Source organism: Taurulus bubalis (genome assembly GCF_910589615.1).
Source record: "Taurulus bubalis genome assembly, chromosome: 15".
In the NCBI taxonomy this organism is placed as follows: domain Eukaryota; kingdom Metazoa; phylum Chordata; class Actinopteri; order Perciformes; family Cottidae; genus Taurulus; species Taurulus bubalis.
The window spans coordinates 6,145,193-6,170,309 of record NC_136603.1 but is presented as its reverse complement, the minus strand read 5'-3'; the positions used below and the strand labels follow the sequence as shown (position 1 = coordinate 6,170,309).

Genomic DNA, 25,117 nt, shown 5'->3' with positions numbered 1-25,117 from the left:
TTTAAACGCGTGTTGTAAATGAATAAATAAATAGATAAATGTCACGTGTCGATGACGCGTAAGTAAACAATAAACGCTGAGCCAATCGGAGAGAGGCAGCGCGGTCAGCTGACCGACGCTTCCGGGATTGTAACGTCAAGTGTTTTGTATTGTCAAAATGGAAGGACACGAACACCACCATCACTTCTCTCTGTGTTTCTGCGATTTAATGAGGTAAGCTTCTTCTCACGCGCTTCCCGCTTCACTCATAAGGGGCTCGTCTCAAAGTAATACGTGTTTCCGGTAAAGTTCGGTGGTTGACGGTTTTCGGTGGTGTCGCGTCTACCCCCTTCCCCTCCTCCCTCCTCAGGTTGTTGTGGACCCTGGTCGTGCCCTGCGTCTACCTCAGCCTGGTCCTGACCCTCGTCCTGCTGCTGCTCCTGCTGGGGGCCCGGATGTGGCTCGCGGGCCGCCGTGAGGCCCGTCGGGCTCAGAACGGCGGCCCCGCGGTGGCTTTCTTCCACCCGTACTGCAACGCCGGAGGCGGCGGGGAGCGGGTCCTGTGGTGCGCCCTGAGGACCCTCATGACCCGGTACAGGCTTCATCCGTCTACCTGTTTACGCCGAGGGGACGATAGCATGTGGTTTCTGCTACTTTACTCTCCAGCTTTAGTTACTGAACCGATTCAGATTAACATCAAATATAGTCCACACACAAATTATGATCTCACATTATACAGATCAGTTGTTCTCAAATGGGGTACGTGAAGGCACCCCAGGGGGTACTTGAGATTTAAAAATATATATTTAAAATGAGCATAAATTCAAAAATCCTTTAAAAATTGTTATTTAAAAAATATTCAACAAACATAAGTTTAAGTTTTTAAACTAAATTGTATATATTCTATATAAAATCAGACATTAATGGCACAACCAAAAATGCTTTGTGCTGGTTAGGGGTTCCTTGTCTGAAAGTACTGAGTACTTCTTCCAGCAGTGCCTTGTTCACAGTGTACTAAATCTGTGTGTGTTTATTGTTGTTTGGTCGAGAAACCTCAATTCCAATTAAATGAGATCTTAATTCTGCAGCATACAATAGTTGTTAACTTGTTATCCATATCTAGTGTTATTGTGGCAGCAGCTTCACAACGTTTTTCTTTTGCCAGAAAATAGTTTAAAGATAGTGAAAAATGCTGAGATTTTTTAATTGAATTTTTTACTATTAAATATGACAATCAAATGAGGCTAAAATCTGTAATTTGGTGTCGCTTATACTTAATTCACTAATAGTTTCAGTTCGAGCTCCATAAAGATATGTTTTTCCCGGTTTGGTGTCGAAGAACCCAACATGAGCCAGACCTGATCGACCAACACCACTGTTGGATCTCACTAATGCTCTTGTGTCTTAAGAGGATCAAACCACGGCAGCAGGTTCAACATGTGGTGGAAAGACTAAAACCAGGAACTGATTTCATGTTTTCCCCTCACCTCCCCAGGTACCCCAGCATCTCCTTCGTGGTCTACACTGGAGACCAGGGAGTGACCGGCCCGCAGATTCTGGAAGGAGCCCGACAGCGTTTCAACATCACGCTGCCTCGACCGCCCACCTTCATTTTCCTGCAAAACCGCTCCCTGGTGGAGGCCAGTTTTTACCCACACTTCACCCTGCTGGGTCAGAGCGTCGGCTCCATGTTACTCGGTAAGGCCGCGCCACAACACGTGACTTGTAGTGCATTAGTTTTAAATGGAGGTAGACGGGGATTGTGAGTGTAAGTACACTAACACTGTGTGATGGTTGCAGGCTGGGAGGCGCTGGCGGCCTTCGTCCCCGACCTGTACGTAGACTCGATGGGCTACGCCTTCACCCTGCCTTTCTTTCGTTACCTGGGAGGCTGCAAGGTGGCGAGCTACGTTCACTATCCCACCGTCAGCACCGACATGCTGTCTGTGATCAGGGAGAGGAACCCCAGGTTCAACAACGCTGACTTCATCTCCGGAAACCCCGTGCTGAGCGCAGTCAAGGTGGTTTACTACTGCTACTTTGCCCTGCTGTACGGCCTGGTTGGCTCCTGCAGCGACGTCATCATGGTGAACTCCACCTGGACGCTGGGACACATACTGTCTCTGTGGCGCTGCCCGAACCGCACCAGCATCGTCTACCCTCCCTGCGATGTCAGGGGCTTCCTGGACCACCCGCTGGAGGAGGAGGAGGCAGCGAAGGAGGATAAAGATGAAGGGGAGGAGGGCTGGGAGGAGCTCGGACCGGAGCTGGTAAGTGAAGAGGAAGGAGGTCGGGAGAGGAAGTGCCACACCATCGTGTCGGTGGGTCAGTTCCGACCAGAAAAGGACCACCGGCTGCAGATTCGGGCGTTTCACAAACTGCTGGATGGGAAAAGGGAAGGGCCTGGGGGGCGAGAATCTCTGCGGCTCGTGCTGATTGGCGGATGCAGGAACCAGGAGGACGAGGAGCGGGTGCTGATGCTGCGGGGCCTCTGCCAGGAGCTGGATGTGACCGACCGCGTCGACTTCAAGCTCAACGTGCCCTTCGAGGAGCTGAAGAGAGAGCTGGTGGACGCCACCATCGGTCTGCACACCATGTGGAACGAACACTTCGGTATCGGTGAGGACAATGCCACACTCACAACCCACACACAATTTCACCAAACATAGTATTTACGAAAACTACTCTTTATTGTACTTTATTACTCATTAGACATCTCCCCAGACATGTTTTTAAGAGATACAAAAATTAAGATTTACATGATGATCTCCTTCGTCTCCGTCATTGAAAAGTCCAGAATGTATGACGATGCATACGTTTAACAGTTGGACACAAGACGGCTTCAGGTTTCCACATCACACGTGTGTCATGAAATAATCCATTGATGTTTAGAAAAATTGGAATTATGAAAACTGGGAAAATGGTGTCGTGAAGTAAAAACAGACTTTAGAAAAAATTATTTTTGATGAAGTTATAAATTGGATTAAATGGTTTTAATAAAATGTATATTTCAAAGATATTTCATATATATATATATATTATATGAACGTGTGTCATTAATGTGTCTCTATGACTGTACATGATGTATCCACATTAATGCTGTTTAGCACACTAAACAGTACACCCTAAAAATCGTTGCATGTTAACATAGTACATTTAAAAATGTTACATGCTACTGTTATTATAATTATAAAATATGTATATAAAATATTATAATACAGGACAAATTGGTGTCAAGTGTTCATTTTTGAAAGGTTACGGATGTTTACTAACTTGACCGTTGTTTTCTTTTACTTACGTTTGTCTTTCACCAAAATATCTACTGGACCTATTCCCTATTTCTGACCATGTCTCTCTCTGTCTCTCTGTCTCTCTCTCTGTCTCTCTGTCTCTCTCTCTGTCTCCAGGTGTGGTGGAGTGTATGGCTGCAGGCACCATCGTCCTTGCTCATAAGTCTGGAGGTCCGAAGCTGGACATCGTGGTGCCGTACGAAGGCGGACAGACAGGCTTCCTGGCCGACAGCGAGGACAGCTATGCCGCTGCCATGGAAACCATCTTGGCGTTGTCTCCGTCGGCCAGACTGGAGATCCGACATAACGCCCGGAGCTCTGTGGAGCGATTCTCTGACCAAGAGTTTGAGGCTTGTTTCCTCGCTGCCATGGAGTCTCTGATGCGTCAGCTGGAGCTATGAAGAGGCCGCCAGGGACCAGAGCGTCAGATCCATGTTTAAAACAAGCTAAGCTTCCAACGCTGTGTGTGACATAGTGTCTCGTTCCTCATTTAAAATAATAGAAAACGGAGCCGACATTGTTAAGTTCCCGGTGGACACCCACAGATAAACTTGTCTTTCTTATCTGCTGCAATGAAGCAAAAAACACACAAAATACACTTTCCCAGTGACTTTGCATGTGCAAACTTAAAAGTCGCATCGTGTTCCCCATTAAACGATTAATGTTGATGTGAGGGCTGAGAAAAAAACTCAAGCTTCAGGAAGCTTTTATTCACATTACTCTAAGTGAGAAGTTAGATTTACGAGAGGGAATCTATTTTGGGAGTGTTTATTCTCTTTAGCGGGCGTTAAATGAGATAATTATCATCAATGTCATATCACGGTGATATTTAGTCCTGGACCTGATGGCAAGCTGCTAGCCTGCATACAAATAAGAAAATGTTTGTCTTCCATCTGTTCTTAGATTGCCTTACGAACACATGTTATCTCGTTAGCTAGCCAGCTGGTGGTTTTCCTCTTTTGAAGTTTTCCTCTTTTGAACTGCTAGCTTTGATGCTAAGCTAGCAGTTCCCCCCCGCTTCCAGTCTTTGTGCTAAGCTAAGCCAAATACATGCTGGCCGTATCACTGGACGCATAGACATTAAACTTATGAGTCTTCTCATCTGACCAGGAAGCATATTTCCCAAAAATGTTCCTTCAAGGCGTTTGATTAATTGAGTTACATTCCAAACAGCTTTGTATGCGACACCACTGACGGTTGTCAATGTTTTCTGGTGTGACTTTTGATTTAAAATATATTCATGAAGAGGTTTTCATCTGTTTTCCAGTTACTGAATGATTCTTAAACATAGATGAAGGGGTTTGCGACGTTATTCTTCCTGACGAAGTTCCCGAAATGAAGACTTTTGTTATTGGTGTTTCTGTGCATGTCAACACTTAAAGCACTTAAAAAGTGTTTGGGTTAAGATGCTGGCCAAATATCTATGATTTAAATGTTCACTTCCTGCATTCCTGTTTGTAATGAGTTCACGAAGATATTATACCGTGTGAAATATTAAAAATCTTTATTTCAAAGAGGCATTGTTACTATTTAAGTATGTCCATGTAGAGAAGATGAGAAACAGAAGTTCTATTTAAACAATACTGCAATAAACGCAATCGCCAAACACTTCATAGAAACTGCTGGTTTGTGCTGCCAACCTGTGGCAAGAAGCAAAAGTACAAACATTACTTTTAATAGAGAATAACTTCCATCTATTTTTTTTTCTTCTGCAGCAAAATGAAGAATAACAATAAATCCTATGAAAAGACAGAGAGCAGCAATAAATCAAACATGATTTCCTTCTGTTTCTTTGATTAAAAACTACAGTGACGAAATGTCATGGGAAGTTACTGAGCTTTTATTTTTGTATTTAAATAATTGTTTAAAGATGTACATCTTCAGTAGGAACCAATTGGCCCGGAGCTGAGAGCCAGGACAGAAAAGTATTGAGAGACAAACTAACACATTGTTAGTTTTGGTCTTTTCGTGGGATTGGTTGAAAGTAGGAAAGATACAGAATAACACCAGACTTATCCGTTTTAAAATACAAAACAACGGACATTGAGACTTGTTTGACCGGCTGAACTTCTCCTCAACCTCTCTTTTTGTATTCTGCATGAAACTAGTTATTTCAGACAAAATAGTGTGGCAGGTGAAAACATCAGCTCTGTGTGGAACGATGAGGAGAACGTAACCTTCATCACATTAATACATGAACAGAAATGTCATATTTTCATAATTTCAGCTTTGACGAAAGCTCTTTTAATTAATGGCCTCATCTCAGGATGTCCTCTTTTTCATATATGGATATGAATGAATGGATAATTATCTCCACTTGCTGTTTATCTCCCTCAACCAATTAACTCATTTACTTTAGCCAATTTCCTGGAAATATAGTTATAATTTGCACTAAATGTGGATGCATTGACTTCTAACCTTTCACCATCCTTCAGGTGTGGCTGGTCAGAACACCTATAAACACTGAGAACCTGGTTAAACATACAAACTAGTTTGTTTTAAGCAAACGGAGGCCCTAAAAACTGACTGAATAGGACAGTGACAGTGGCTGGTTACAGGTGCGCTGCAGAGGAAAGCTTACCAAAGCACCTTATTTGTCTAACACACAAATGCATCTCCTCCCCCATAAAACATTTGCAGAGCTGAATTTAGTGTTTTAGTGACAGCCGTCTGGTTTTGACTGAATGTTTGTGAGCTGCTGCTTAGTTAAAGTCGTGGGCTCGGACTGACCGTCACATTCTTCGGGCTCAGTCGGAACAACGTCCGCACAGAAATCTCCAACTTCCCTCTGGGTCTGTCGGGAGTCTGCAGCGCTCACTTCTCGTTTTACCTGGGTCTCGTTCATCCCATCATCATCATCATCATCATCCGCCGCCACCTTCTCCTCCGTGCGCTCCGCCTCGTCCGAGCTGCCGTCCTCCATCACAAACAGGTTCCTCATGGAGTCTGCCACAGCTTCCCTCAGCTCGTCCTCCGACTCCTCAAAGTTGCTGATGAGAAAAAGGAAATGATATACTATTATACTATAATTACGTTCATACGAAACTAAGAGGTAAAGAGAGCAGTGAACAGAAGGGAGAGTTACTTACGTGTCGTCATCGTCTGACCTCGGCTCCAGGCGATCTTCATCCATCTCCACATCAGAGTCCTCCTCTTCTTCCTCCTTCTTCCTCTCCTCTTCTGCTCTGTCTTTCTCTGGCTCTAAATCTGAGCACAGTTCAGTCTGTCAGATTTCTGATAAAACCTCAGGTGTTCTGTCCATGTTGTAAGATACATCATTTAACTGAACACCTTCATTCTCATAGTATTCACTAATATTTGTGACTGGGGTTCAGTCTGCTGCTGTGTTCACTGTTGATCAGTCAGATGTGAGAGCATAAAGTCTGACCTGCATTCACTGAGTCCAGAGTTGATGATGTGAGTTCGGCCTGAGCGAGAGCGTTCAGCAAGGTGTTGGGGGGGTCGTTGACCCACTGTCTGCGACCGGCCGCCTCCTCACCTGAAGGAGTGGCGGATCGGGAGACATAAGTGGTCCTACATACCACATTGTCATGGTGATTTTAAAGCTCTAGGTGATAACTGGACACAATAACCTGAACAGAAGGTCAGAGTTCTCAATTTAAGTTGGTTGTACTTCCTCTAAGGTGAATTTGGGTTTCCAGTCTTTATGCTAAGATAAGCTAACCACATCCTGGCTGTGGATTAATATTTAACGTACAGTGTGCTATCAATCTCAACATTTAACTCTCAGAGAGAAAGCGAATAAACATATTTATAAAAATGTCAAACTATTCTTTGAAACTAAGATAAGAAGACAAGGAAAGCACAGAAAATAAAATAAAGTAACTAAAGAAAATAAACTTTAAATATGTGAAACTTTTTGTAAACTTGAGAAGACGATCTGATTTTATCACTAACTAATAATTGATAACTAAAGGTTACCATGTATGATTTGAATAATTGTTCGGGCCTCTTCACTCAGATGTTTAACAGGTGTACTGCACCTTGTTCCGCCTCGGCAACGATGCTGGAGGCAGAGTTCACGTCCATGTTTGCGAGTGCGTCCAGCAAAGTCTGTGGAGTCCTCTGGCTCCACCCCCTCCTGCCCTCCGACCAATCGCTGAGCTTCAACTCCTGGCCCTCCTGGAAGCTCAGCGTCTGGTTCAAAGGGTCCACTTCCTGATCGAAGAATCAGGGACAGAATGAGAAAGAGTCAAAGTGAAGAAGAGGAGCTGTGGAGAAGAGACAGAGAGCGTTGTGACTTACCTCCTCCTTCATTTGTCCTCCATCACCCAATTTCTCCTCTTCTTCCTCACTTCTCTCCTCTTTCAACTTCTCCGCGTCCTCTTTCATGCCTTCCTCATCTAACCGGATCTCAAACATGATTCCTTTCTGCAAGAAAGTTATAAACAAAACAAGCAAACAACAATGAAACTCATCTTTTTTTGCAAATGTGTACTGTTCTCTCAGACACCAATTTAAAAAAAGATAACATCTTCATCATCATGGTGCTGATAAATCCACAGCAGCATGTCACGTAAATCTGGCAGGGAGCTATGGAGTCATGTGTGCTGTCAAACAAAGAGTTTAAAAAAACAACTTTGATGATTTTAGGAGGATGGCGGGCTGAAAACTGAGCTGCTTTACTGAGCTGTACCGTATGCTATTCTACGTAAAATATTCAAATATTTTGAGTTTGGGTAGTCAATCGTGATTAGAATCTGTAATGCCAAATCTCAAAAACAGGTCTACCTCTCGCGTAAAGACTTCAGCGCTGATATTTAGTTTAGTCACCTTGTCTTTGTGTTTTCTCTCCAGCGCTCTCCTCTGATCTCTGTTCTCCTCTCTGATCTGCCTCAGAGCTGCATCCATGTCCTGCAGGACGAGCGAGACGCAGGAAGGACATGCTATTAGAGAATAATACATGTGTGTTCTGTTGAGAGCTTATGGCATGAACATGACCTGTGTAGTTTATTCTGAAACATGTTATATCTCTAGTAAGTAACTGCAAGACGAGAAAGAAGTGTTCAAAGTAACGAAGGAGACGCAACTGATTTCCTGTGAGGATTCACCTGTGCAGGTGGAGCTCTCTGCTGCTCAGGTTCAGGGTCTCTGGGCTTCTCCACCACAAAGGTCACATGGTTGTGTTGTAGCTGAGGCTGACAAATGAAAATATATTAATGTCCTCTACGTCTACATTATATCAGACATAAACATGTTCTGACCGCTGTTCTGGAACCTGAAGTGGAAATTAAGTTTTTGTGTATATACCTCTACTTCCGCTCTCAGCCTCATCTGTCTCATCTCCTGGTGATACTGCTGTCTGATGAGATCCAGCTGATGCAGGTACTCCTGCACACACACACGCACCCACACACACACACACATACACACACGCACACACACGCACACACACACACACACACACACACACACACACACACACACACACACACACACACACACACACACACACACACACACACACACACACACACACACAGGTAAATGTAGCTGCTTTCCATCTCTGTAAAGCCAACATGTGGTTCAAGACTCTGCAGCAGTAGTGGTATATTTTCATTATATATTTATACATTATGTTATCATATAATATTGTTTCTTTCCCAGATTTATGTGAAATGCCCATTTAAGTCTGCTCATTTTTTTTTGCAAAGCACAACTCTCCTCCAACACACTTCATTCAGTAAATCATCTAAAAATATTTTTAAAAAGTCCCAACTCAAGAGCTATAAAGTGGTCCCTTCACTTTAAAGACTGTGTCTCCTGTGTGTCCTACCTGCTGTCCCTTCACTTTAAAGACTGTGTCTCCTGTGTGTCCTACCTGCTGTCCCTTCACTTTAAAGACTGTGTCTCCTGTGTGTCCTACCTGCTGTCCCTTCACTTTAATGACTGTGTGTCTCCTGTGTGTTCTACTTGATGTCCCTTCTCCTTAATGACTGTGTGTCTCCTGTGTGTCCTACCTGCTGTCCCACCTGCCTCTTGTCCTGAGGTTCATGTTGTTGTTCAGGTCGCACTTCCTGCTCCTGACCACCGGGCTTCCTGTTGCACTCAGCTGTACACGGACGCAGACCCTGGTGGTCAGAAAGTAAAGATCTGTTAGAGCTGCAGTGGAACTTTGCATCGGTTTATTATATTACCTTTTTGTTTTATATTCTCCACAAAGTGACTTTACATGTATTTTTTCAATGCTAGAGTTCTTCACGAGCTTCATCCTACCAGCTGTTTCTCTGCTCTCAGCTTGTACTGGTTGGCCTCGTGTCTCCTCTGCAGGTATTCATTACGAGCTGCAGCCACACTGACAACAGTGAGGGGTTGGAAACAGAGACATGGTTCATATTGTTAAGATTACAACTCAGCAAGTGTATTTCCCAAAATGTCAAACTATTTATTTAAATAAATGTGGATAAGCAGCAAGATGTTTGTACACTAGCTTGCTGGGAAGATGAAAATCATACTAAATGCACATAATCTATTATGTTTGTATTGTGTCGAGCTGTTGTGCTCCTTTTTGTTATTTGTAGTCATTTTTAAAGCAAAAATTCCCAAAGAAATTAGCTTCACAAATGATTGTTCTTCTCTTATTTGATATTTAATTAAATATATTTGAGTTTTGGACTGTTGATTAGACAAAATAAGCAGTCTGAATACATCTCCTTGGGTTCTGGGACATTGACGGGAAATTCAACCGAGAAAATAATCCACAGATTAATAAATAATGAGTAGTATTGTTAGTTGCAGCCCTGGTTGTTTGAACACTCACAGCTGGTATGGTTCCACAGTGTGGTCTTCACATCGCTCCTTCTCTCTCTCCTGAGGAGGAGGAGGAGGAGGAGGAAGGACGTCTTCCCTGTTCCTCCTCTGAAAGGCGTCCAGCTGGGCGTAGTGGTGCTGGTAATGGCCGACTGGCTTCTGTCCATTAAACCTGCATCAGTAATACTTTTAGGTCAAAGGTCACCTCTGAAGCTCATTGAGGAGTCACAACATGACTGACAGATGAGGAAGATTCCCGTTAATGGAGGAAAGAGGTTCATTGTAAGACACAGTCGACCTCATTCACCTTTGGTTCTGCCGCCCTGCAGCTTCTCTGTCTGCAGCTCGGTGATGAAGAGGCTGCAATCATAATCAAATGAAGTATTACAAGAATAGAAAGAAGAAAAACGACAGAAGGGTCCAAATACAAGAGACAGTTGAATGAACATATATCGATAATCCCCCATATTGGACAGCATCATTTTGTACAATATATGTTTTTTCCTTCTGAAATGTAGCAGAGTTGAAGGTTAAAGTAGCATCAAATGGAATAACTCAAAATTGTATTTAGGTTCAATACTTGCGTTAATGTAGTTAAGTTCCACCCGCACACGGTCAACTGCTTGTACTCATTTTATTATGACATTTTGGTCATCAGGTCAATTTCATGAGGGCAAACAGCACCAGCAGCATAACAGACTTAAACATGTGGCTAAAACATCATTCACAGGGTTCCAATACCAGGATATCTTTAATATAAATAAGTGTTCTTTGCCTTTTAATATTATTATTATTATTGTTACTTTGTAGTGGGCAGGAGTGTAGACTCTGAGTGGGACTTTCCAGTCTGGTTTAGCAGGCTGTCTCTTCACGGCAGCTCCGGGCTTCTCTGCTGCTCTGGACTTGTGTTTGTTCTCTAGAGAACAGGAAAGTCAAGTTAGAAAAGCAAAGCATGTAAACAAGCTGCTTATCAATAGATAACGGTGTAACTTTGAATGTTGTCTCCAGTCAGTGACGTACATTTACTTAAGTACTGTACTTTTTACTGCACCATTTATCTATTATCTTTAGTTACTTACGTCCTGTCCAGTGAAAACCATGTATCTCCAGATGTGTTGATTGAGATTTTTTCTGATGAAGGTGTTCCTTGAGAAAACTCTCCTTCCTCTTGAGCTACATGAACAATTTAAAAAGTCTCTTGGATCAGATGTGAAACACATCGCCACAAAGCTGAAAACAAGGGTGTTTTCCTGAGCTCATGAAAAGTTGACTTTTTAGAGAATCATGGTTCTCACAGGACAACACGATCTTATAGAATATGATGCATTTATGGAGATTAAACTACCCAACAACTCTGGCAGCTGCATAGATATTCCACATGTGCACCCATAGGTGGCATGAGTTGCCTGTTTAGTACTGCTCGTCCTGCTCTTGCTCCTTTGTCTGAAAGTGTTTAAAAATGCCCCCAAAATGTGCTATACATTTGAATGAGCACTTTTAAGTTTACAAAAAAGACATGCAAGACATATAATTGGTAATTACATTGTAATGAGACACTATGAGCTGCCAGTTCAGGGATGAAAGATGAAGACGCTTGAGTTAGGTAACCAGTGAGAAGCAGACCAGCAAGTATAAACAGGCGCTCCCTTGGTGATTTAAGACTTTAATATCTGATGTTACCAAAACACAAAGCATGCCCAGATGTGACACGATCACAATCAGTCCAATCAGGATCGCTGAGCTCAGCAGGGACACGACCGAGGAGAGAATCGAGTTTCCCTTCAGTTCATCAGACGTGTTGAAGGACGGCAGCTGGAGCCGAGCCAGCAGCAACAATGCGCGATCAGACTGAACCGATGTCGGTGACCGACCACTGGGTGGCGCCAGAATCCAGATTCAACATATCTTATGAGAACTGAAACAACTTTACCAGTATACCCTTGCTTTCAGCATGTTATAATTTGCTGGTCTAAGATCAAGAGAGAGGGCGTTCCTATTGGTTGTTCTACAAATGCAGATGCACGTGCAAAACATGTTTAAAGGTGAAATATGCTGAAAGAAAAGTTCCAGCAGGATACCAAAAATATACTGCTTACCCCAGATCTAAAGATCTAAAGATTCAGTTTCTGTGAGTGCTGTTGCGGTTGTTGTTATCTGTGTTGCATTTGTGTCATATAGAAATGTACCTGCAGCTCTTGCTCTTGTTTTAACCGCCTGAGACGCTGCTGCTCTGTTTCGATGCAGCACCGTGTGGCTGAACTCCTCCTCCATCACCTGCAAGCACAAGACACACACACACACACACACACACACACACACACACACACACACACACACACACACACACACACGTGTATACATCTTCAGAGGACCCTCATTCATGGAAACAAATAATGACCATGAAGATTCAAATATTGTCAGCGACTGAATACATACATTTGAAAATGAAATACCACTAAATCCACTGAAATATGTCACTGTTTATCAGAGATATAGTGTCTATTTCTTTTTTACTTTTGACTGATTTGATCGTTTAATGGACTGAGTGGTGAGCAGATCGGATTCCTCACCTGTGGATCCAGGTGTTTGCTGATGTGCTTCTCCAGGAAGGGACGCCGGAGGACGGAGCTGACCGAGGGTCGGTCCCGGGGGTTGACCTGATAAACAATGTGAGTGTGTTTATGTGTAAATGTCAATAATGAAAGTGAAGATGAACACTGAAGAGCAGCATCATTCGCATAAGATGCTTTTTTTTTTAAATGATTTAATGAATTGATCATTATCTGTGCAGTCCAATAACAAAACTCATCACAAGTGACGAAACAGATTTCCAACAGTGTCACTTACTTTCCGTAGAATATGAAACTCTATAAATGACTTACTTAGTTATGAGACATTGACTTTCTATACATTAAATAGGTGCAGTGACCTCCATCTAATGGTTATTTCGTAGATGATCTGTTCAAAAGCTCCTGTAAATCTGAAAGATATATTTCCCCTGGCAGCAGCAATGATCAACAGTCTTCATGCTGCAGTATGATTCATCTGCCTGAATCTCTACAGCAGACAATGGACGCATCCTTATGTGTCACTCAGACTGATATCCTGAACAGCTGCTCAAACAGTTTCCTGACATTCTGACATTCGCACTTTCCTCTTCAAATGTACTTGTTTTGCACTTTGAACTCAGCCGGTGATTGAAGGAAGAATGTGTCTGGCAAATTGTGAAACTGTCAGACGACCCTTTAGGTAAAGCAGCAATTTCGTATTCTGTATTGTATTCATTTCAATGGAAATACACAATCTTCATGGTTTCTGAAGTCTATGGACAAATCATACAAAAGTAGACAAATTCATACTCCCACACTGTGCACTCGCTGACAGGAATGCAGGGAGTTTAAGTTCAAGGTTCCTCCTCAGGATTCAAGTCACAGTTCTCAGAGTTCCAGTTGGAGTCATCAGGGTGAAAGTCCAAGTTCTCAGGGTGCACGTCTGAGTCATACGGCTGCAAGTCCAAGTCATTAGGGTGAAAGTCCAAGTTCTCAGGGTGAAAGTCCAAGACATCAGGGTGCATGTCTGAGTCATCAGTGTTCAGGTAACAGCTGTGCAGAATTTGGAACCACTGACACTGATGTTCATGTCACAATTGAATTGAGTTGAATTGCTCAAATGTGTGTCATCAGTTCAGGTTTATTTCCAAGTACTAATCTGTTGTTATGCATACCCAATTATGGTTGAAGTACCTCGTATCCACACACTGTAAAGATAAATGACATATTAAGAGTATCTGACCTTGAAGAGTTGGGTGACCAGCAGACGGAGGTCGTAGGAGTAGTGGCTGGGCACCGGGTTGTAGCTCCCCCTGCAAATTTTACCGACCAGCTGGCGCAGACTGCTGCCCTCAAACTGCAGGAGAAGACAGTTATTGAATGAGTAGAAGAAGCAATACAATAATCAAGAAAGTTAGTCGCTGACTAATATATAATGAAAATAATAATTAGTTGCAGCAATATTTGTGTGCTCAATTTGCTCTGTGTAAGTGCCTAGCTGTTTATGTGGGTGTGTGTGCTGGGTGTGGTGCAACTTACTGGATGCCTCAGGGTGCAGAGTTCATACAGGACGCAGCCCAGAGACCAGATATCCCTGCAGAGAGGACACACACACACACACACGCACACGCACACACACACACACAAACGCAGTCTGACATTAATTTAACTTTAATAATTTCATAACTCCCTACTTTGTTCTATCGCCCCCAGATGTTTTCCCAGCAGAATCAGGGATTGTATTTATGAAGTAACCATGATGCACCAGTCGAGCATCTTGTGTAACTCGACATATTTCGTGTTGAAACAGGATGCTGGGGCCGGGCCTGACATTATAACCCGTCCCCCAGAGCTACAGTCATAAACACCAGACACAAAAGCATAATGTAAAAATCCAGAACAGTGAAGCCGAGAGAAACATTTTTAGTGTCAATGTTTTCAATTAACCCTGATGAATTGCAGCCCACGGACTAAAGTTACCTCGCCCGGACAAGGGAAACCGGGGCACCCTCCCGGAGCCAGACCCAGGAGGGGAGCTCGTCGGCGAGCGTCTGGTGGCCGGGCTTTCGCCCATGGGGCCCGGTCGGGCTCAGCCCGAAGAAACAACATGGAGCAGCAGTCACCCCGTGGACCCACCACCCGCGGGGAGAATTATCGGGGTCGGGTGCTATGCAGACCGGGCGGCGGGCCAGGCAGGAGACCTGGGCGAGCCGATCGCCGGCAGCATAGACTAGCTCTAGGGACGTGGAACGTCACCTCGCTAGCGGGGAAAGAGCCGGAGCTGGTGCGGGAGGTGGAGCGGTACCAGCTAGATTTAGTTGGGCTCACCTCCACGCACAGCATGGGCTCTGGAACCAAGCTCCTGAAGAAGGGTTGGACTTTGTCCTTTTCTGGAGTTGCCCAGGGTGAGAGGCGCCGGGCGGGAGTGGGGATACTCACGAGCCCCCGGCTGAGCGCCGCTATGTTGGAGTTTTCCCCGGAGAACGAGAGGGTCGCCTCCCTGCGCCTACGGGTTGCAGGGAGTAGAGCTCTGACTGTTGTTTGTGCTTATGCACCGAACAGCAGTTCGGAGTATCCGGCCTTCTTGGAGTCGGTGGGAGGGGTCCTGGAAAGGGCGCCGCCTGCCGACTCCATAGTTCTCCTGGGAGACTTCAACGCTCACGTGGGCAATGACAGAGAAACCTGGCGGGGCGTGATTGGGAGGAACGGCTTGCCCGATCTGAACCCGAATGGTGTTTTGTTGTTGGACTTCTGTGCTAGCCACAGTTTGTCCATAACGAACACCATGTTCGAGCATAAGGTGGCTCATAAGTGTACCTGGTACCAGAACACCTTAGGCCGGAGATCAATGATCGACTTTGTAGTCGTATCATCTGATCTGCGGCCGTATGTCTTGGACACTCGGGTGAAGAGAGGAGCAGAGCTGTCAACTGATCACCACCTGGTGGTGAGTTGGATCAGATGGCGGGGGAGTCGGCTAGAAAGACCTGGCAAGCCCAAACGTGTAGTGAGGGTGAACTGGGAACGTCTGGCGGAGGACCCTGTCCGGGAGGTCTTCAACTCCCACCTCCGGAAGAACTTCTCACAAATCCCGAGGGAGGCTGGGGACATGGAACCCGAGTGGACCATGTTCAAAGCCTCTATTGTGGACGCGGCTGCTCGGAGCTGTGGCCAGAAGGTCATCGGTGCCTGTCGTGGCGGCAACCCGAGAACCCGGTGGTGGACACCGGGGGTGAGGGAAGCCGTCAAACTGAAGAAGGAGGCCTTTCGGGCCTGGCTGGCCCAGGGGTCTCCTGAAGCAGCTGATGGGTACCGGCAGGCCAGAAGGGCTGCAGCTGCGATGGTCGCGGATGCTAAAACTCGGGCATGGGAGGAGTTCGGGGAGGCCATGGAGAAGGACTTTCGGTTGGCCTCAAGGAAGTTCTGGCAAACCATCCGACGGCTCAGGAAGGGAAAGCGGGGCCTACCCCAGGCTGTTCTCAGCAGGGGGGGGGGAACTGCTGACCCGGACTGGGGACATCGTCGGGCGGTGGAAAGAGCACTTTGAGGAACTCCTAAACCCGGCTAACATGTCCCCCGGAGAGGGGGCAGCGCCGGAAGACTTTGGGGTGGTTTCTCCCATATCCCTGGCAGAGGTCGCTAAGGTAGTCAAAAAGCTCCTTGGTGGCAAGGCGCCAGGGGTGGATGAGATCCGCCCTGAGATGCTGAAAGCGCTGGACATTGTTGGGCTGTCTTGGTTGACACGCCTTTTCAGTGTCGCATGGGGGTCGGGAACAGTGCCCATGGACTGGCAGACCGGGGTGGTGGTTCCCATCTTCAAGAAGGGGGACCGGAGAGTGTGCTCAAACTATCGTGGCATCACACTGCTCAGCCTCCCGGGAAAAGCTTATGCCAGGGTGCTGGAAGGGAGGCTCCGACCGCTTGTCGAACCTCAGATTCAAGACGAGCAGTGCGGATTCCGTCCCGGTCGTGGAACAGTGGACCAGCTCTTTACCCTTGCAAGACTACTGGAGGGGTCCTGGGAGTTTGCCCAACCAGTCTACATGTGCTTTGTGGACTTGGAGAAGGCTTTCGACCGGGTCCCTCGGGGGGTTTTGTGGGGGGTGCTGCGGGAGTATGGGGTGCCGGACCCGTTGGCACGGGCTATCCGGTCTTTGTACGCCTGCAGTAGGAGCTGTGTTCGTATCCTCGGTAGTAAGTCAGACGCGTTCCCGGTGGGTGTTGGCCTCCGCCAGGGCTGCCCTTTATCACCGGTCCTGTTCGTGACTTTCATGGACAGGATATCTAGGCGCAGCCAGGGGGCGGAGAGGATCCGGTTCGGGAGTCTCGGGATCGCCTCTCTGCTGTTCGCGGATGATGTGGTCCTGTTTGCCTCCTCGGATTGTGACCTCCAGCATTCACTGGGGCGTTTTGCAGCCGAGTGTGAAGCGGCAGGGATGAGAGTTAGCGCCTCCAAATCTGAGGCCATGGTGCTCTGCCGGAAACCGGTGGATTGCTCCCTCCAGGTGGGGACAAACTGCCTACCCCAAGCGAAGGAGTTCAAGTATCTCGGGGTCTTGTTCACGAGTGAGGGTAAGGTGGAGCGGGAGATCGACAGACAGATCGGTGCGGCTGCAGCAATAAAACAGGTGCTGTACCGGTCCGTCTTGGTGAAGAGGGAGCTGAGCCGGAAGGCGAAGCTCTCTATTTACTGGTCGGTCTATGTTCCAACCCTCACCTATGGTCACGAACTCTGGGTCGTGACCGAAAGAACGAGATCTCGAATACAAGCGGCCGAAATGAGCTTCCTCCGCAGGGTGGCCGGGCTCACCCTTAGAGATAGGGTAAGGAGCTCGGACATCAGGAGGGAGCTTGGAGTCGAGTCGCTGCTCCTTCGTGTCGAAAGGAGTCAGCTGAGGTGGTTCGGGCATCTAGTCAGGATGCCTCCTGGACGCCTCCCATTAGAGGTTTTCCAGGCACGTCCAACTGGTAGGAGACCCCGGGGAAGACCGAGGACACGCTGGAGGGATTATATCTCCCGGCTGGCCTTGGAACGCCTCGGGATCCCCCAGAATGAGCTGGAAAGTGTTGCGGGTGAGAGGGAAGCCTGGGTCGGCCTGCTGAACCTGCTGCCACCGCGACCCGACCCCGGATAAGCGGCTGATAATGGATGGATGGATGGATGTTTTCAATTACTTTATTCTGTGTGTGTGTGTGTGTGTGTGTGTGTGTGTGTGTGTGTGTGTGTGTGTGTGTGTGTGTGTGTGTGTGTACTTGTATCTTTGTGAGGTCCAACTTTAGATTTAGACCTTGAGAATGAGGCCAGTACCAGGATTTAAGATCTCTTTATCCATTGAGTTTAGAATTAAGTTTGGGTGAAGGTGTGTATTATGTGGGTCTCACAAGTGTAGCAATCCAAATATGTCCGTGTGTGTGGGAAACAGGAAGTAACTCTGACCTCAGTTGCATCAAAACAAGGGTGCAGAAAAGAACATGATGTGTATAAATACACAGAGAGAGAGAGGGTAAAGAAAGATAACCATTTTGCGTGTGTGTATGTGTATATTCTGCACTTCTGAGTTTCCTGTTCATGAGAATGTGTGTGTGTGTGTGTGTGTGTGTGTGTGTGTGTGTGTGTGTGTGTGTGTGTGTGTGTGTGTGTGTGTGTGTGTGTGTGTGTGTGTGTGTGTGTGTGCATGATGGAAAAATTAATGTGCTACAAAGCAACCAGATGATAACAGTGTGATTGCAGAAGCATTTGTTTCTGTCTCAACCACAAGGTTGAGGTCTTCATTCCGCTGCAACTTCAGCTGCAGCAGAAAACACACAAAAAACGTTCACAGTGCAAGTGAAACTTTGAGTGCTTTGTTTCAGCCAACAGCATTACCAGCATCAGAATGTTAATTAGTCAAAATGAATCTCCTCGTTGCTTCTTTAAAATACTTTTTTTTTCATAACAGTCAAACTGCAACTTCGGGAAGTTCCAAATTCCAAATAAGTCAACTTAATAAAGAGAAAGAAGTAGGACTACTGTACATTAATACACACTTAAAATGTCCTCATATCTGCTTATAACTGCATTATATTGTGTTATTTCATAATTAAATATGTATATACTGCTTCTAAATGCTGAATTGGTTACAGTTTATGTTTGTGGTGCATTCAAGGAAGCAAAACAATGATGTATTAATTTTCTAAGAAAACATTTAGTTTTCTCTGTATGAAGTGTCCCAATCAAAGTGTTGATTAATACACACACTGACATCATTATACTTATTATACCCATACATTTAAGCCACATAAGCTTCAAATTTAAGTCTCAAGCCAAAACAAACAAAGGGACCCAGTGCTCTTATTATTTATGCTCACAGTGATGTACAGATCTTCAGATCAACAGATTTTTCTGTCTATTTCCGGCCCTGATTTTTGTTTTTATTGTATAAACTACTACCACCACCATAGCTCATTGCAGAGTAAAAACCTGGTTCCATCCGTACGTCTTGTTGTTGTAGGGTCGGTTCTCGCAGATCTCCGGGGAGAGGTAGTACGGTGTCCCAACACAAGTCCTGGCCAGCTCCATGGTGCTGCACAGCCACAGGTCACAAACACAGCACAGTCAGCGTTCACGGCATAAAGTCACACAACATTGTAAAATCACTCCTTCTATTCATTCAACATTTTAACTGACCCCTTCCTAACATGCTAACAGAGCTAAAAACATGTTATTTTTAGGGTTCGGTAATCAGAAGTTGTCTGGGGTTCGTGATTCAATGTGACATTCCGAGATTGCTGACACTGATGCATCAATGTTAGAGCAACATTTCACTGGCTGGGTGGAGCTAGTTTCAACTACTTGATATACTGTTCTGTAGTTTAGGCCAGCGGTTCCCAACCTAGGGGCGGGCCCCTCCAAATGGTCACCAGATAAATCTGAGCGGTCGTGAGGTGATTAGTTGAAGAGGAAAGAAGAAGAAGCTAAGTTTTGATCCACAAATCTGTTTCCAGTTTCTGGACTTCGCTCTTATTTGTTTTTAATTTTTGTGTGAAATATGAATCATTAATTATTTGGATAAAATGTCTCTTTTGTGGAACTCACAACAGCTCAGATACATCTGAAACATAGCAAGGGGCCCAAATTAGACACTGCTTGCTTGTGACAGGTTACAAGCAAAAAACGGTTGTGAATCATTGAAATAATCTCTATAAAAAAAAGTATTGAAATAATACATATAAATATGTTCCCATGTTTTCAGTCCCGCAGGCTGACCATTATTTCCACAACATGTGTGTTTACATGTCCCGGTCGACAGTTTGTGGAATGATAATGACTCGTTTGGAGGTCTTCCATGTGTTACAGAGCCCTCGGGGATAAACAGCTGCACTCTGTCTGTGTGTGTGTGTTTGTGTGTGTGTGTGTGTGTGTGTGTGTGTGTGTGTGTGTGTGTGTGTGTGTGTGTGTGTGTGTGTGTGTATGTGTGTGTGTGTGTGTGTGTGTGAAGATGACACTGACTTACTTATTCAACATTCTTGCAATTCCAAAGTCCCCCAGCTTTGCTTTCATCCCTCTGTTGGTTAGGAAGATATTCTGGAGCAGGAAAGAAAGCATGTCTGTGTTCCAGCAGAGAAACAGTGACTTTGCATGTATCCCGTGTGTGTGTGTGTGTGTGTGTGTGTGTGTGTGTGTGTGTGTGTGTGTGTGTGTGTGTGTGTGTGTGTGTGTGTGTGTGTGTGTGTGTGTGTAAACAGATATGATTGATGAAAGATAGTGATGGTTGTGAACAGAGACATAGTCTGTGGTCAGTTATTCTGGGAGTTGGCACACAGGGAGGCCTTTGTTTCCGAACAAAGATGAAACTCCGGACAGTTTAGCCTCACAATCCTCTGAACTCTGTCATGATAATACTCATTAATTAAAAAGTTTCACCACTAATGCTGTTTACCATGTACAAGTTGTACTAGGGATGCATGATGTAGAGTCTGTGGGATACAAGGCTCAGCAGGGCTCAGCAGCAGCTGTGATCAGTGTGGATCCATGTCTCTTATTATAAATATGCAGCTATATTTACACGGGACATTGCAGACAAAAAGATGTGAAAAAGTAAACAGTGAGCCTTATGCAAGACAATTTTAGTATTCTTATCCCACTTTTCTCTGTGAGGTTTATCCGTGGGAGAGTTTCAAGTGAGATTAACCAAACTTTCCCAACAGCACAAACCTTTTTGTAAGTGGCTTGTTTTAATTAGATAAATGTCACCTGTTGAGATTTGATCAATTGCATTATCGCCGTTTCGTCATAAGTCACAAGAACTTAAAGTCCTGATGACAAACGTTCTCTGGCTCCAACTTCTGAAATGTGAGGATTGGTTTGGTTTTGTCTGTTTCATATCAATGTCAGTTAATAATGTGTCAACAGCACAAGTGTGCTGCTTTTGAAAGTGAATGAGGTGAGACTGAGCGGGTCAGATACCTGAGCTTTGATGTCTCTGTGAAGGATCTTCCTGTCGTGGATGTGTTTGAGGCCGAGGCAGATCTGAACAAACCAGTCCACGACCTGAGGATCAGTTTTACTATGTGAGTGTGTGTTTAAGTTCAGTTATTATATATGTAATGACAGAATCATTCTCAGCCCTCCAGAGGCCTCGTCACCTGCTCCCCAGTGAAGAAGACTCCTCTCTGCATGTTTATCTTCTTCATCAGATCTCCTCCGTCACAGTACTCCATCACTATATGAAGGCTGCCCCTCTCTATGCACACATAGAGCAAACAGTACCTACAGTATATTACGTTATTACGTATATTAAGACTTGACTACATGTTCTGTATAGAGCCGCACTCACCTTGAAAGGAACTGATGAAGGCCACAATGTTCGGGTGTTTCATCTTCGACAGCAGCGTCACTTCCTTCTTGGACGATTCCTTTTCCCTCGCTGACATCTGAGCAGCGAACACACTTTTAATCCAACACTTTAACTCGCTACATGTGAGAATTAACACTAACCCCAAACAGCTGGCTGACAACTGTTTTAAATAACAAACCCTTTTCAGGAACTTTGGATTTCTTTGATATTTTGGGATACCGGATAATTTCCTGTATGGAACTTTCTTTTCAACAAATATTGAGTTGGTTTGAAGCGATCACTGCTTATTGACTGTGAACTTGCAGACATACAACCTTCTCTACGGTGTTATTTTAACATACATTCTAAAAATAGTTTTACTCAGCAAGGCCAGTAAAATATCAACTGTGGTTTTACCTGTCGGAGGTTGATCTGTTTGACCACACACTGTCTGTCTCCACCTCCATCTTTGTCTCGAACCAGGAAGGCTTTACCAAACGCACCCTCTCCAATCTGACGGATGACCTCATAGTTGTTCATAACACCTGGAAGACCTGCAACAAGAAACACCATAAAGGTTCTACACCGAAAATGTGAGAAGAGAAAATTTGTTGCTTTTATAAAAAATTGCAAAGGCTGCAGAATAGTTGCATAATTTCCTGTTGATTGACTAATCAGTTAATGTACTTATTATTGCAGCTCTACAGCGACATGATTGATGGAGGTGAGAAAATATTGTTATTTTTACCGTCAATAAAAAATGAGTCATTGGTGCTTTCTGTGCAGCATTAAATGCTGAAGCTCCAAGTGAAGCTAACTTCTTTGCATAATATTGATTAGTTTAATCTGCAACAGTAGAGTATCATTATTTAATACGCTAATGATGTATTTTGTATGTGAAATAAAAGTGTAAAATATAACAGCGACCACATGATGTAGTGAAGTAAAAGATACAGTGTTTCCCTCAAAATATAGTAGAGCTGAAGTATGAAGTCGCCGGAATAGAAATAAAAAGTACCTCAACATTGCACCAAAATATTGTACCAGAGTATATGTACGTAGTATTGGACTGAAACATAACAAACATAACGATTATTTTCTTTATGGATTAATCTGCTGATTATTAATCAATTGATTGTTTGATTGGTAAAACTTGTTAAAATGGTTAGAAAAGCCATCTCACAATTACCCAAAGTCAAAGGTGAAGCCTTCTAATGTTTTTTTTTCCAACCAACAGTTCAAACTTCAACATTATTACTGATACATCAAAACTATTTAAATAAAAATCGTTAAAAATATATGCAGATCCTCAAATTGTGAAGCTTGAACATTGAAACGTTTTACATACAAAGTAAAGGTAGTTTACAATATGTACTTCTGAGAAGAGTAGAAGAAAAAATAACACAACATTTATAATTAGTATTATCTGTGAAATTGTGACAACTTCCGGCGGAAATAGTCCGTTGCCGTGGAGACGGATACACGGGCTACTAACTTAGCTTCCATACCAAGTTCAGTTTTCGGCAATAAAAAAATGGTTTTCCAGTTTCGTGGCAGATAATAAGAGATCTTCTTACCCTCTACAGAGTTGTCTTGTTCTGGGAAGTCACATAGTGAATGAAAAAAGTGGTGGCAACGAGGTAAAACTAATGAAACGAAGTGTGAAGTGTCTCCGGTCTGAATTCTGTCAAAAAGAAACTGCCGTTTGTCAAGTACGGCAAGCGCAAAGGGGCAAACGCAGGGTATGCTGGGAGTTGTAGTCGTAGGAATTGTTTTTGCTCAGTTCATCAAGACGCTTTTTTATCCAGCGTATTGATGAAATAAACATGAACTTAAAGTCAGTTTATGAAAGCAAGACACCCTAAATAACTCAACAGCTAGTTTACATCCACTTTGACAGTTCAAAACACTTTAATTGTTATACATATCATTTTAATAGTAGTCCCATTAATCTGAATTTACGGGTGAATTGATGACTAGTTGATTCACAGATAATTAAAGCTAGCCTAACCCTTCCTCCGTGAATAAGATTTATAAGAGTGTGATGGCACTTTTTCTAAATTGTAACATTTGTTCTCACTCAGTTCCTGCAATGTGACACATTATCAGGTCATTGTGAAATATCTGCTTTGAGTTGTTTTGATGAAAACAAGCCAACTACTCAAGTGCAGAGATGACACAGATACATTCATCAGTATAAAGTTGGAGTGTGTTCTCCATTTTGGCCTTAAATGGAGAACACACGATGAAGTGCCCTCTCTGGGGCCCTTGCATTTGAGAAGATGTGATTCAGTGACATAACGGCTGGCCTTGGTGGTAGAAAACCTTCTGCACGCTAATACCCTTTTTTATTTTTTCTGTCACTATCTGCAGTCATCTCTCACCAGTCCAATCTGTAATCAGAACCAGAGGCTTCACTGCGACTGCAAAGTCAAGATCCTGATTTAAATACTTAGTTTGGCGCTTTATTCACAGTTACAGATCATGTTGCCGTTGTCACATTTTAGCCATCACACCCCAGAACCACATGCCAGGAATCCATCGTGTGTGTGTGTGTGTGAAGTTATTCATGGTGTACCGTATGTTACTCTATCTGAAAGAGTGGGGGAAATGTAGTGTAAGCATCTACATACTATTTGCCTTAACACATTTATAGTTGTGCTAAGCTAGGCTAACTACATCATGTATCTATGTACCTATATCTGCACATACAGACGTGAAACTGATATTCCTCTCACCTGATAGAGGACGACAGAGAATTAACAAACATTTTGAATAGTCTGTCTGTCTTTAGGTCTCATCTTTTCAATGATCAGTTTCATTAATCTTCCCGCTGCAGAAACAGACACACAAAACCACAAAGCAGAACAGACATAAAGGGAGAAACAAATAAAAACACACCAGGTTTAGACCTTATATTTATTCAAAATGCAATATACACACTTTATCTGGAGAATTGAGACTTCTCTTACTTGAAGTTGGAGTTGTTAGCACGCTCACATTTCTTTAATTAGCTCTAAATATAAAGTAACCTAGCTGAGGCAGATGGGAACGTCATTATTCTTATTTGGTCATAAACCAAAATGTTGGACAAATTAAAATGTTGACATCATGGTGCTATCAATTAAAAGTCAGAGGATCCTATGATGACCAAAGTTATCATATTATTTAAACCCCCCATATGTTTAAATAAATGTTATTGCAATCAGATAAGCCAAAAGTAATTTGCAAACAAGGTGCCTTTTTGAAGAATGTTCTTCATTGGTTTAAGTAATATTTGTTATACTTCATGCGCTGTGCCATTGTTTGGTATTTTTGTATGTTATGTTTGTGATCATGCCCCTGAGCCACATAAAGAAATTGAAAAAAAACACATAAAAATACTAAAAGATGCTGGTGGGGATACAGGAAAATCATCACCAGGCAGTAGGATTTATCCTCTGGAGACCATGAACATCCGAACGGATTTTAAAGACGATCAATCGGATAATAGTTGAGATATTTTAGCAGCAAGAATATTAATAAGTGTAAAATAATTTAAATTTAATTACCAGTCAAAGTAAAAAAAATTACAAATGCAATGTTTAATATTCTGTGTAATGATCACATCTGGATGAAAATTTCAATCAGCAAAGGTAACAGAAGCTATACAGCTATCAGATAAATGTAGAAGCATCATTACATTTCTATACTTAAGTAGTGTAAGTATCTA

At 43.8% G+C, this 25,117-nt stretch overlaps 2 protein-coding genes across 2 annotated transcripts; one reads left to right on the top strand and one right to left on the bottom strand.

The window, feature by feature from the left end:
• Positions 1-157: 157 nt before the first annotated feature.
• LOC306747705 (GDP-Man:Man(3)GlcNAc(2)-PP-Dol alpha-1,2-mannosyltransferase-like) lies at positions 158-4,981 on the top strand (the record flags this gene model as incomplete). Its single annotated transcript, XM_079230790.1, has 5 exons — positions 158-213; positions 350-571; positions 1,475-1,677; positions 1,780-2,598; positions 3,387-4,981. The coding sequence occupies 5 exons, from the start codon at positions 158-160 to the stop codon at positions 3,668-3,670; spliced, it is 1,584 nt and encodes a 527-aa protein (XP_079086916.1). The 3' UTR covers positions 3,671-4,981.
• Positions 4,982-5,882: 901 nt separating this feature from the next.
• Positions 5,883-23,074, bottom strand: LOC306747495 (serine/threonine-protein kinase Nek5). Its single transcript, XM_079230552.1, has 24 exons — positions 22,983-23,074; positions 21,823-21,959; positions 21,406-21,502; positions 21,215-21,312; positions 21,036-21,119; positions 20,083-20,153; positions 19,066-19,152; positions 14,129-14,183; positions 13,833-13,946; positions 12,611-12,697; positions 12,227-12,314; positions 10,844-10,956; positions 10,348-10,400; positions 10,051-10,212; positions 9,507-9,585; positions 9,251-9,361; positions 8,541-8,621; positions 8,342-8,428; positions 8,064-8,144; positions 7,536-7,661; positions 7,274-7,448; positions 6,658-6,768; positions 6,359-6,476; positions 5,883-6,259 (listed from the first exon to the last, which is right to left on the bottom strand). Exons 2-24 carry the CDS (start codon positions 21,943-21,945, stop codon positions 5,926-5,928), a joined length of 2,535 nt encoding a protein of 844 aa, XP_079086678.1. The 5' UTR covers positions 21,946-21,959; positions 22,983-23,074; the 3' UTR covers positions 5,883-5,925.
• Between the last annotated feature and the right edge of the window lie 2,043 nt (positions 23,075-25,117).

Coding starts and splice junctions, on each gene's coding strand:
- LOC306747495 (XM_079230552.1), bottom strand. CDS start 21,945: ATGAACAACTATGAGGTCATCCGTCAGATTGGAGAGGGTGCGTTTGGT. Junction 8,429..8,540: donor GGCTGAGAGCGGAAGTAGAG/GTATATACACAA, acceptor TTCATTTGTCAG/CCTCAGCTACAACACAACCA. Junction 7,662..8,063: donor AGAGAAAACACAAAGACAAG/GTGACTAAACTA, acceptor ACTTTCTTGCAG/AAAGGAATCATGTTTGAGAT.